The sequence below is a fragment of the Rhinolophus ferrumequinum genome, chromosome 15 (assembly GCF_004115265.2).
Source record: "Rhinolophus ferrumequinum isolate MPI-CBG mRhiFer1 chromosome 15, mRhiFer1_v1.p, whole genome shotgun sequence".
NCBI classification, from domain to species: Eukaryota; Metazoa; Chordata; class Mammalia; order Chiroptera; family Rhinolophidae; genus Rhinolophus; species Rhinolophus ferrumequinum.
In genome coordinates this window covers 30031929-30045836 of record NC_046298.1, presented here as the reverse complement: position 1 = coordinate 30045836, position 13908 = coordinate 30031929, and the positions used below count along the sequence as shown (strand labels likewise).

Sequence of the window (13908 nt, the reverse complement as noted above, 5' to 3'; positions counted from 1 at the left end):
TCCACTGTTCCCTCGAGAGGGGGGCCCAGCGGGATCTGGCGCGGGTCGAACCGGGGCTGTGGGAGGCCGAGAGTCGGAGGCGGCGGGAGGCTCGGGGCCTACTCCCGGGCAGCGTGTCCCGGCGCCCTCCCCCACTCCCACACGCTCGCTCCCGGCCAGGGTGCGGGTGCTCGCCCGCCGCCCGCCCCGGAGCCCGCCCGCCAGCGGCTCAGGGCCCCTTCCTGCCGAGGGCACGGGCCGGCGGCTACCTGTGGACCGTGGAGGGCCATGGCGGCCCGTTTCAATGAGCCTCCACGCTCGTCCGGCTCCTCACGCTGCTACCCCTGTCGCCGCCATCTTCTCGCTCGCACATACACACTCGCATCGGCCGCCGCGCCTGCGCACTGGCCACGCGCCGCGGGGCGCGGAGAGGCCGGGCGCGCCGCGTGCGCGCTGCGCATGCGCGGCCGACAGGTGGGCGTGCGCGGCGGGAGCCGGCCCTGGGTGGACTCTGAGCCCGCTTTTCTGCCGCGGATGCGGGCCTGCTGTGCGCCGAGGACGAACCCCTGGACCCCGGCTGCGATGCCGGAAGAGGAAAGGGCAGGGGATGGAGGTGATAACGCCAAAACGCCCCGCAGGCCTGGGTTTCTCACCTGCGGGAGGCCACCTAAGTGCTGGGCGGAACTCGGGACGTCGGGAGCCCGGGAACCGCGGCCCTGAGGTCGGTCCGGGTCCCCCGAACCACAGGGTCTCCTTAACCCAGGGTCTCCGAAGTGACCGCTGAGTTTCCGGAGGAGTCCCCTGGTGTATGGAGATCACATTTCCTTTTATTCATTCACTTATTCACTCTTCATTCATTCCACCTACCCGGTGCCACGCCTTTTGCCAGGCATTGGAGAATATTAAAAACCAAACCAACCAACGCACTTGTAAAGCTCATAGCGTTGAGGCCTGGCATAGAATAAGCACGCTCAATTACCTATTACACACATACTACATGTATCTAGCTAGACCAGCTTTTGGGTCATTGGTTCAAGAGACAGTGAGCCCCCTACCTGACCACGCAGTTTACCATCTGGTTTGGCACGGTTTCTAACCTCAGTGATCCCAGGCAAGCTACTTCTTTTTCCTAAGTTTTTGGTTTCTTCACCTACAAATGAGACCAATAAAATGTCTCGTAAGATTTCTTTGAGGATCAAATTAGGGGAGTGTGAGCACACTGGCCAAGAGAGCCAGCCCTCAGTGAAAATTAGCGGCTGTGATTATAACCATTATCAACAAACATGTACAGAGAGCCTATATTTATTGCCAGACCCTGTGCTAAGCAGCAGAGATCAACAGAAAGATCTATTCCTACATTCCATAAGACACGTAGCCTTTTCACAAATGGAATGCCATGAAAAATATAAATAGGGGGAGGGGTTGTTCTAAAATAAAAGAGCAAAAAAGACATAACCAAATACAATGGGTAAATCTTGGATGGAACCTAGTGTGTTTTTTCAGCTGGTAAATATTTTTTGACAATTGGAGAAATTTGAGTATGGCTTTGATGTAGATGATTTTAGTGAGTTATTGGTAACTTTCATAGTGTAATAACCAACTGTGCTCGTGTGAGAGAATGTTCTTATTGTTAGGCTATGAATCTGAAGAATTTAGAGGTGAATGTCATAATGCCTATGAGTTTTTTTAATGGTTCAAAAAAAAATCATATAAACATACAAATATACGTAGAGAGGAAGCAAATAATGCAAAATGTTAACAATTGTTGGATCTAAGTGGTACTATCAACTTTTCTGTGTGTTTGAAATTTTTATAACAAGCTGGAGAAACAATATATTGTATCCATACTATGGTTACAATCACAGAAAAATTATATCTGCACATGGAGAAAGACTGGAAGGATGTGAAAACCCATTGGCGACTTACTGTGGTTGATACCTGATTTTTATCATAACAGTGCTTGAACAAAAAATAAAAATTATAATTAAGACTCAATTTTAATTTTTAAATCACTCACAGAGATATTGACACATGATTTCAATACAAAGAGATAAATGTTAAAAGGAAAATATGAACAAGCACTGTGGGCCCTGCACTGCTTAGCGGGCCCTGGTACCTGGGATGGGTCTAGGAGCAGTGGAGGAACCCAGAGTCAAGAATTAAATTCCTGACTCCCCCACCCACTGAGCTTTGTGAACTTCAGGAGGTTACTTAACCTTTCAGTGAACCTTTTGTAAAAGGAGGTATGGTAGGCAGAATAATGCGCCCCCGCCCCATCCCCAAAATGTCCACATCCTAATCACTGGAACTTGTGAATATGTTACCTGACATGGCAAAAGGGACTTTGCAGGTGTGATTAAATTAAGGACCTAAAGATGGGGAGATTATCTTGGATTATCTGGTTGGGCCCATGTAAGCTCAAGGTCCTTATAAGAGGGAGGCAGAAGAGTCAGACAGACAAGAAGATATGACAACAGAAGCAGTTGGGAGAGAGAGGGCGAGAGAGGGAGAGAGGAAGAAAGCGAGAAAGATTCTGTGCTGCTGGTTTTGAAGACGGAGGGAGGAGCCATGAGCCAAGAAATTCAGGCAGCCTCTAGAAGCTAGAAAAGGCACTACCTTACCTCTCTGGACTTCAGTTTCCCAATCTGTAAAAAGAGAGAAATAATATCTGGCAGAGATGTAGGAAAACGAATATAATAACAAGATAACATATGTAAATACTTAGCAAGATGTCCAATCTACAGCAAGACCTCAATAAATGATGGAAATTATCATTATTGGAAACAATCAAAGTGTCCTTCGATAAATGAATAGATAAAGAAGTGGTATATATACACAATGGAATACTATTCTGCCACGAGAAAAGATGAAATAGCAACAACATGGATGGATCCTGAGATTATAATGCTAAGTGAAATAAGTCAGACAGAAAAAGTAGAGAACCATATGATATCACTGATATGTGATATATAAAACTGAAAACAAAAGAATAAGACAAACAAATGAAAAAACAAAAACTCATAGACACAGACAATAGTTTAGTGGTTACCAGAGGGTAAGGGGGAAGGGAGGGTGGTAGATGAGGGTAAGGGGGATCAAATATATGGTGATGGAAGGAGAACTGACTCTGAGTGGTGAACACACAATGGGATTTATAGATGATGTAATACAGAATTGTACACCTGAAATCTATGTAACTTGACTAACAATTGTCACCCCAATAAACTTTAAGAAAAGAAAAGAAAATATCATTATAATACCTAGACTCCTTGGGAAGGAAGGTGATATTTGCACAGGAAAGGCTCAGTGCATTTGACAGGATTTATTGCCCATGATAAAATTCAAGCTTTCAAGCAGAAATTATAATTTTGGGAAACTCATCTCTACCATTGTGATCGGGGCAGCTTCCCAACACTTAAAGACTTTTCTGGTGAGATTGGTGGTGATAGTAAGAAATGAGATTTAAAAAATAATAATAATGAATAATGCAATGCTTCAACATTTGGAAGATCTGCATAACTCAGTGAATCAGTATTTTCCCAATGACCCGTGTGAGATGTTATAAAATCATGCATGAGTAAAAGATCCATTCAAAGTACGACACAGACCAATGGATTATGATTGAACAGGGTACAAAAAGTTCATTGATACGATTTTACATTTCACTTTGCAATTTTCCTATAAGAAACTTCTCTTGGCAGAGCAACAAAGAAAAATGTCCCCAGTTATCTAAAAAGGCCCCTCCTCTTGAGCAATACACATTTTAGGAAAATACTTCTCCCTCCCTTTCCCAACAACATTTTCTGTGTGAGGCTAGATTTTCTTCATCTATTTCCATCAAAACCACATATCGCAACAGACTGAATTCAGTAGCTGATAGGAGAATCCGGCTGTTTTCTGACTAAGCCAGACATTCAAGAACTTTACCAAAATCATGCCACTCTTCTCACCAAAATTTTTTTTGTGTTGGAAAATGGTTATTTTTCATTACAATGTTTTTATATGTTGGCATACAATGAGTTTATAATTAATAAATTGTCCTGCGTATTTTACATGTCTCCATTTTCCTTCCTAAATGGTAAATAGCAATAGATATTTCACAAAAGCATAAGCTTTTGGGGAGCAGTAATTTTGAAGAATGTAAAGGGACCTAAGACCAGGTAGTTTGATAGCGACAGGCCCGGCAGGCTTCCCACCTTACCTGACTCTGCAGGTGCCCTTCCATCTGCCTAGAACTTGCTATCCGCTTTCTCACTCAGGTCTCTGATCTGGAAGGACTTCCCTGTCCACAATGGCCACCAACGACCCACCCACATTCCTTCCTGTCATCCGTCTTTATTTTTCTCCGCAGCACATATCATTAGCTGAGTCTATAGTCTAGTTATTTCATGTGGGCGTTGCCTATCACCAGACTCTAAGCTTCATGAAGCCAGGTGCTGGGTCTTACTCACTGATCAGTTTTCAGCACCTATGATGGTTCCAGACATTTGGCAACCCCTCAGTAAAATATGTTGAAGAATTGAATGAATGAATGACCTCATTGAATTCTTGTAAAACCCAGGAAGGTGGAGACTGTTGGTTTCCCCATGGGGACATGGAAAGAAGTTCACCTAAAAATCATGACTTGCCTAAAATTGTACCTCTTAGAAGTGAGGCAGGTTGGGGTTTTAAATAGGTAAATAGGTTCGCCAAATGTCAAGTTGGGATCTTACTTGGAAATTGAGTCAAACCAAGTACCACAAAAAGACATTTCTGAGACAACCTGGGAGGGTGGGTAAGGCCTGGAGGACACCAAGGAATTATTTACCAAAAAAAGGTGTTGAGTGTGCCAGTGGTGTGGTTATGCTAGAAAATACTCCTGCTTGTTTCACAAGATGTATGCTGAAATACGTAAAGGTGTGATGACGTGCTGTATGGGATCTGTTTTAAAATATTGGAGGAAGAAACAGAAAACAAACAGGAATAGATGAAGAAAACATGGCAAGATCTTGAAAACTATTGAATCTGAGATAGGAGAGGGTCCATTCAGGTCCCCTGAGAAACAAGAAGGAACTGCCTGGGAGGGAAATTGGGAGAAAGCTGGTGGAGGTGGGAGAGAATCATCAGACTGGGGTGTAGAGAAGGGGAAGGAAGGAGGGCTGGGTCGGAAGAGTCCTTAGCAACAGCGTGGTCTTTAAAAGTTTCTGCATGGCCGTCCAGGAGTCCTTGAGCCAAATTTGCCCATCAGAATAGTCCCATGTCTCTCAGGAAAGATCCTGCTGGGTCACGAGATGAGTGTTCTGTGGCAGCTGTAACATTAAATAATCACGAACTAGGGGGCTTAAAACAACAGACCTTTATTCTCTCACAGCTCTGGAGGCCAGAAATACGAAATCAAGGTGGTCACCACTTCTGGACATTCGAGGGAGAACATATTTCATGCCTTTCTCCAGCTTCTGGTGTTGCTGGCAATCCATGGCCCTTCTCAGCCTGTAGCTTCATTACTCTGATCTCTGCCTCCATTGTCACATGAACTGCTGTCCTGTGTGGCTCTGTCTGTGTCACATAATAAAAACACAGAGGGTTTTTCAACCAGAGCTGAGTCAAATCTCAGGTTTTCCACTTGAGCCCCTAATTATGGCTTGCTCTGCAGGGCCTGTTATCTGAAATCTGTTTATTGATGGACACCAACATCAAACTCAGCCCAGTGATCTGCCCGAGGAGGAAGGGAACAGAAGGAGGGAATGCATCTTCCTGCTTCTCATCTCTCACTCACTGAGATCCATCTACTCGCCGATGGGCGTACTGAGTGGACTTGCTCACCCTTTGATTTTGTCTCATTCTGTTGCTCACTCTTTTATTTTTGGCCGCAGAACTTACATAGTTGACATCTCTTCTTAAGTAAAATATCCATACAATGCAGTTCTTCATGTCTACATTGTGCTTATTTCCTTGTCTCTGCCCTCCCGGGGGTCAGGCACTGTACCCAGACAGCACCCCAACATGCAGACACCACCATCTTAAAGGACCTTGGCCAGGGGGGAAAATTGCTAAAGAAAGAGAGTAAAGAAAGTGTAAGAAGTACCATTGGTCTTATTAAAAAAAACTTTTTTAAAATTCACTTTTCAATTACCATTGACATACAATATTATATTAGTGTCAGGCATACAATATATTGATTGGACATTTATGTACCTCACAAAGTGACCACCCTGCTAAGTCTAGTACCCATCTGACACCATACCTCAATATATGACTATATTTCATATACAATATATTGACTATATTTCCTATGCTGTACTTGATATACCCATGTCTGTTTTTATAACTGGCCATTTGAGAAGTATCACCGGTCTTGATTACATTCTTAATTCTGACTCAAAGTCACTCTAAGACTTTGGAGGACTTACTGATTTTCTGTCACTCGGTTCCTATATAGTGAGGAGAATCCGATGTGTCCTGCCCGCCTCATAGGGCAGATACCAAGACCAGTGGGGATGACAAACGGGACAGCAATTTAAACCACGTAAAACGATCCATTAACTGCAATGCATTCGCATTATTAAAGAGTTAAAGTGGCAACATAGCTATTTAATGTCCTTTCATTTTTCTTGTTCCAGTCACCCTACCAATCCTTCCCTTTCCCATTCAGCCAAGAATCTCTTATTTTTCATTGATTTTTATCTAGTATAGGTTTTTCTTTTCTGCTGTACAGAAGCTCAGGGGAAAAAAGCATTCTTGCAATCTCCGTTAGCCTACAAAAACAATGATCTTTTCTCCTCTAAAGGCAAGATTGATTATTATAACAAAAATCAAGAGGGTTTGAGTAAAAAAATAATACATGCCTCCAGCACTCTGGCACAAACACTGTGATTGTTTGAATTTTTTCCCCTAAGCTTGGTGTTAACATAGATGTGACTGGAATCTATAAGGTGGCTTCCGGAGTCCCAGAGGTCTGTGCTCAGTTCCCAGCTCCCGCTCTCAGCATAGATGAACGTGGGCAAGAGCAGTGCTAGAAGCCTCAGTTTCCTCGTAACAACCCCTCAGGGGCCTCCCAGTGCCTTTGAGAGTCAGATGACCCTTGGGAACACTTGAGGACAATGCTGTAGTAGTCTGGTATGACATCGAAGGCCATTTAGTGTCCCCAGTTTGGGATAATTCCATGCATTGGCATGGAAACCAGTGGGGGTAGGGGTGGGAAGGTGGTGAGGCTGGAGGAGCACAGAGGCAGGAGGACTTGTCACTAGTTAAGAGCCTGTAACTGTATCCCGGGCTGGAGACACTTTGTGAGCTCCTGGATACAGCCATGCCTGAAGCTAGAGAAAATTCACAGACGTTCCCATTAAGCTATCCTGAACAGGATGCTGCAGAGGCACTGGGTAACGGGAAAGAATTTAAAGATTTTGAAGTAATGGAATTTGTCAACTGATGTGAAAGGTGAGATAGAGATAATGTTATCTTAATGCCATATTTCTGATTTGTTGGACTGGCTAGATGGGAGAGTGCAGGAGGAGGTGTTTATCTACCCGTAGAACCTCTCTGGTTGCTCTCAATCTGATGAGAGAGAGAAACACAAGCTAAGGGAATGACAGAGCACATACCTGTCTTGTCTTTCACTTCATTTCCATCAACACGCCTTTGTGAACACCATAGCAGAGGTTAAGGCCACACTTCTGCTGGCAATGCAGCATGGTGGCTCAGATTGCCTTGCTTCTAGGCTCCTAGGCTTGAATTGTAGCTTTGCCCCCTCAACACGTGGTTGAACTTTACTCAATCTGTTTCTTCATCTGTAGTCTTGTGATAACAAGATGAATCTCCAGCATGGCTGCAAGGAATACATATTAAGACATCGAATGCAAAGCACTTTCTTTGCAAGATGCCTGGTACATGGTAAGTGTTTCATGAGGGTGGAATGCGATGTTGATCATTCTGGGGCCTCCAAACAGACAAAGGTTTTTTTGGCCAACAGGCATGTGACTTGAATTGTCTCTTTCCAATTTAAGATGCTTTCTTTTAATGGAAGTTTAAGACAATCATAAAGGCGTATTTACCATTTGATAAGTCATTACTATGCTGTGCATTCTCTACAATTAAATACAAGTGATTTGCATATAAGATGATGTTGCTGCCGTTAGCACTATTGATACATTCGTTATACAGTAATTTTGAATTTAACTTCATTGGCAGAGTCTGGGGATGGTAGCCTTCCAGGAGAGGGGAAGACGCACCCCATTCACGGGATTACCCCCATTAGGACCATGATCTCAAATTAATTGGATGAAGGGTCAGAGGCAGGAGACTGAGACTCCATCCTACTTTTAAAAATTCTTTCTAATCATAAAGGCAATACAAGCTCAATGTGGTAAAGCAAAGAAGAAAGAAGGAAAAAAAACGCATTTCTCTTCAAAGACAAACACTGTGGGCTTTATGGTATATAACCTCCAAGCCCTTTGAAAAAAATATATTTTTAACATAACGGTGAGAATTTCTTTTAGTTCAATGATGCATATAAAACACCCAAGACAGTGCCTGGCATTTAGTTACTGCTCAAGAAATGACAGTGCTATTATTATTATTACTGGATATCTGATTTTGTATTCTGGCTTTTCCCATGACATGAATGCAAATATTTTTCCATGTTATTAAAAAGGTAGAACTCATAAACATCATTTTAAGTGATTGTCCAGTGTTCCGTCCTGTGCATGTTTCATGTACATAACTTGTTTCTAATTGTTCACTCTTATGAATATTAATGAACAATCTTCATGCATAAGGTCTTCTCTAAATGTCAAATTATCACATTATATTAGGGTTCTCCAGATAAACAGAACCAATAGGTGATAGATAGATATAAATATATAATGATTGACGTATTTTAAGAAATTGGTTCATGTGATGATGGAGGCTGAGACGTCCCACGATCTGCCATGGACAAGCTGGAGACCCAGGTGAGCCGATGGTGTAGTTCCAGCTCAAATCTGGAAGCCCATGAACCAGGACAGCCTGTGATGTAAGTTCTAGCCCAAGAGCAAAAGACCAACGTGGGGGGCATATATTCCGACCCTGTGGACGGAAAAGGCAAATCTATACCTGGAATACCATCGATTCCAGACAAGATGAATTGCTGACCCTTCCAGGGCAGAAGGGGTCCAATGTAACCAACTAGCCGCCAAGCGGTAGGTGGGTGTCTTTGAGGGATGGTTCCATATCCCTCAACATTGGACCTGTCACCGGCAGTGGCAGCAGCTGGATGGGCCTTGGTGAGTGGACCCATGCGCAGTCACCTGCGTCTGTGACCACTCTGCTCACGTGCCCATGTGCCAGCACGGGTGTGGGCAAGGACAAGCTGGCTGACATCTACTGGAAAATTGTTCTGCTTACGTAGTAGCTTCATGCCTCTTGCATGGCGAGTGCTCTCTAGTGAACGTTACATGTGATACAAAGATCTACACGCGCTGTGGCGAAAATCCATGCTCCTGATCCGCAGTCCACGCTCTCTCCACACGACAGAGACATGATCTAGCCCCAGTTCTGAAAACTGGAGACTTGGAGCCAAGCTTTGTTCTAGGCTATTTAGTTGCAAATGCTCAGTTTGAATCCGGCGGGGAAACAAAAAGGCCACAGCATCAGTGCACTTAGTTCAGAACTGCATATAGGAGTTACGTATTTTTAGCACCTTTAGATGACTGAAGGGGTGGGGCCATGTCACCCGGGGAAGATGAATCACTATTGTGGCATGCCTCGAGAAATGACTCCAATGAGCGGAGCATGAAGTTGCTGAGCCAGCGGGAGGCTGGAGCCTATTCAAAGGGTTGGGCCACGCCCCAGTGTTTCCTGACCGGTCAACAGGAAGTCCACACAAGGTTCACTTTCTCTGGGATGCAGCAGGTGTGTGGCCCCTGTTCAGGCTGGAAGCTTCAGCTCCCCCTTGACGGGGTTGTATTTAGCTGACGAGAAGCCCCGGCGTTCAGGTTTTGGCTGGCGCAAACTGGGCACAGCTGTTGGCAATTTGACAGACTCCTAGCCCAGGGAAGGCCTCTGGATGGAGGAAGGAGACAGAACCCTCTAGAAAACAGTGGTGCTCAATCGAGCACACCCTAGAATCACCAGGAGGGCTTGTGAAAACACACATTGCTTGGGACTGATTCGGCAGATCTGGGGTGGGGCTTGAGAAGCCACGTGTCTACCAAGTTCTTTGTAGACACCTTCTGAGAACCGCTGCTCTAGAGTGCCCTCTGGAGGATGCCCTGAGATCTGCGCACACAGAATTGCTCCCCGAGTCGATCCCAAAGGAATGCTGCCTCTGTTCTCACCATCTTGTCCCCAGTTCTAGAAACCAAGTAGGGAGATCCTGGCTCTTAGCCTTTAGCTATCTGGAAGACCAATACACAGAACTCAGAGGTAAATGTAATATTTTAAACAGCTTTATTGAGCTATAATTCACACACCGCACAATTCACCCATTTAAAGTGTGTAATTCTATGATTTTTTGTATTGTTAGATATGTACAACCATAACCACAGTCGAGTTTAGGACATTTTCATCACCACAGAGAGAAATCCATACCCACCTCAGCCCTAAGCAACAGCTAATTTACTTTGTATCTCTATAAATTTGCCTATTCTGGCCATTGTGTATAAAGGGAATCATTCACTATGTGGTCCTTCGTGTCTAGCTTCTTTGATTAGCATAATGCCTTCAAGGTTCACCCACATCGTGTGTGTCAGATCTTCATTCCTGTTTATGGGTTAGTAATAGTCCAGAGTATGGATGGACCACTTTTTGTTCATCCACTCATCCATTGCTGGGCTTTTATTTTTGCAGTGAATAATGAATTGGTCATTTGTTAAAATTCATAAAACTGTACACAGTTCTGCACACAGGAGTGTACTGTGTTCATTTTTAGAAAAAGGATAGGCAGCTTCCATTTCCTGTCTCCTAGAAGATTCTCTCGGGTTGCCCTGAATTGCCAGGGGAGAACTCCTCAGACTTCTCTGTAACCGCCATGTGGGAAAGGCCGGGTGTCCAGTCAATGGTCCCCACTGAAGCCAGCCTTCCCCTACAAAGCAGACATGTGAATGAAGCTGTACCACCGAGAGACCCTGGCTAGGCCAGTGGAATCTCCTAGTTGGGCCCCACCTACTGTGTTTCCCCGACAAGAAGACCTAATCGGAAAACAAGCCCTAGCATGATTTTTCCAGATGACATCCCCTGAACATTAGCCCTAATGCGTCTTTTGGAGCAAACATTAATATAAGACTCGGTCTTATTTTCGGGGAAATACAGTGTATAATTGTTTTAAGTTACCAAGTCTAGGTGCAGTTTGTAACTGAGGCAGCGGTGGCGCATTTCCGAGAGGACTATATCAGGGCAGTCTCTGCTTCCGGCCAGCGTCATCCCGGCACAGATGACCCGATGCCTCCCGACAAGAAGGTCTCCCTCCTCCTGCCTTTTCCCATCACCTCCCCCTGTAAGCGGCAGGCAACGCTTTCCCTTGAAGAGGGGAATCAGGTCCCTTCCCTCCTCTGCTCAAAACCCCCTGTGACTTGTCCCTGGCTCTCATTTCTTACCCCTTTCTCTCTTGCCCAATGCCTTTTGTTCCTCTCACCTGCCATGCACTCCCTACACACAGATGTTTTTTGAAAAAGCTTCATTGAGACACAGTTCACATATATAAAATGTATTCATTTCAAGTGTGCAGTTCGTTGGGTTTCAGTCCATTCGTATCACCCATCCCTACTTGCCCTGTGTCTGCGGGCCTGCTTCTCCCCAGCAGGATGGATGTCTGTCACTAGGACAGCTGGTAGGCACTATCGGATTCCCAGCATCCACAGCAGATGCCTAGTGAACACGTGCCACCTTCACGAATGCAGTTGTCAAGCTCCACGTACAAGGTGATATATGAGCTGGTCTTAATTCAAGAACATCGTCCTTGAGACGATGGCCCTAGCCTCAGTTGACGTGCGGTGAGGACCTTGTCTGTGTGGGGCTCTGAAGAGGTGGGTTTCGGTCCTCAGTCTGCCCTGCACCCAGCCCCATGCAGACTTACCTGTCCCGTACCTGCTGCTTGCGCCATCTGAGTTAAGGGACAGCAATATTGGCTGATGGTTGACTGAAAGTTAAAGACTTCCCTGGTTAACCCCTCAGCTCACATATTTGCATCCTAAGGGCGAGCCACCTGGGGACGTAATATTCCACGTGGGGACTTTCAATGGTGGTCACTTTCCAGTAGTTGACAGAGAGGGGTCTGAGCTGGCAGACTTAGGATAAAAATGCAACTCCATCCAGGTGCCTCTAGTGTCTGAGCCAGCCCCATTGTCCTCTGGGTCTAGCCACAGCCACAGTGGCTGTTCAGGGCCGGCTGAGAGCGTCACCCTCTCTGTTTTCTGCTCCAAGGCCTCTCAGACACTGAAGAGCCAAGTGGGCAGAGCAGCCCAGCAGCGGAGGGTGTCCAGGCCTCTGGGAACAGCCCTGATGGGGCAGAAGCCAGTAAATACTCCTGCTCTCCTTCCTACGGACGGATGGCACAGGAACACAGCTGCTGCCCCAATGTGTTGACACTCCCCTGGCGAGAGATGCCATCTCTGTCTCCCCCACCCTAACCTTGGTGGGGGGTAGGGACTGGGGGGAGGGGTCTTTGTGATGGCCTCAAGGAGCAGCATGCAGCAAAGGGACACTCCGTGACTTCTCACGCTGGGTTAGAAAAAAGCCATGAAGCTGCTGTTGACCATAGTGGGGAAAGTCACTGTGGGGGCCTTTGGCTGCCATGTAAGAAGTCTGGGGAAGGCCACCACGTGGAGAGAACAGAGAGTCCAAAGGGGCTGGAGGAAGAGAAGAAGGGAGGGGGGAGGGGAAGGGGGAGGGAGGGGACGGAAGAGACAGATGGAGGGAGATTGAGGTGGGGGTGTGGGATGCTGAGGAGCCCCAGCTGGGTCAGTCTCCCTCCCACTCAGGGCTCACCTTGCAGCAAGTGTCTAGGAGCCACCACCCGACTGCGCGTGAGCTCCAGGTGAGAGCTGCTTAGCTGACCCAGTCGACCCTCAGATTTGTCAGCAAAAACAATTGATGATTATGGTTTTAAGTCACCCCTTGGGGGTCTTAATACTTGGCAATAGATAAAGCACTTTTTTATTAGCTTTTCCTCCTTGTCTCTCTGTGGTTTCCTGGGGACTACCTCCCCAAAGAAACCACCTACCTTCACGTCCTTGTCGAAGGTTCTGCATTCAAGGTAACCAAAACCAAGACCAGCACTGACCAGCTGGGTAGGTAAGGTCATTCAGCTTGGGTAAGGTCATTAACCTGAGCCTTGGGTTCTTCATCCCCCAAACGGCAGGAATGTTGTTTCTAAGCTAAGAGTCTTCTGGGGTTGAAATGAAAGAATCCTGATGAAGTTAGCATCTAGCAGCCAGTGTCCTGTTTGGGGTAGTTTGTTAGCTGAGAGCAAATTCTAACCCAGGTTCCAGGTGTGATGGGCACGGCAGGTACCTCGCACCATCCTCCCAGTGCTTCATTGCTAAAGGTACCCAACGGTGACTGGGCCTGTCCACTGGCAGCCTTGCAAAATCCCAGTAGGTCAAGGGTGCCATCTTCCTCTCTTTGGCCCTAAGGGAAAAGAAGTGGACTCCGTTCTTATAGAAATGTCGTTGTATCTTTCTGAGAAAGGTAATTGCTTGTCATAAACTGTTTCCCCTGGTTTCTCCTTTTGGTTTCTAATCAAATTACCCCAACTGATACAAATTTAAGCAAATAGTTTCATTTCAGGTCACAGAACTTAGTGCTGCAATCAAGGATCTGAATGAAATTCCTGGCAAAATACAGTAATTAGAGGCACAATGAAAGCAGAATCGAAATGTCCCGGCATACCACAACACTAAAAGGCAGTCTGGTTAATTTCCAAATTATATTTGGACTCAACATGCAAGAGGTTCTTTTTCTTTTTTTTTATTTGGG

The 13908-nt window shown here is 45.7% G+C and overlaps 1 protein-coding gene across 1 annotated transcript in view; it reads right to left on the bottom strand.

The window, feature by feature from the left end:
• The window catches only part of USP10 (ubiquitin specific peptidase 10), a 62292-nt gene extending 61910 nt beyond the window's left edge, over positions 1-382 (bottom strand). The window contains exon 1 of the mRNA XM_033128144.1: positions 249-382. Coding sequence (XP_032984035.1) covers positions 249-269 — 21 coding nt within the window. The 5' untranslated portion in view covers positions 270-382. The remainder of the gene's footprint in view (positions 1-248) is intronic.
• Positions 383-13908: the final 13526 nt, after the last annotated feature.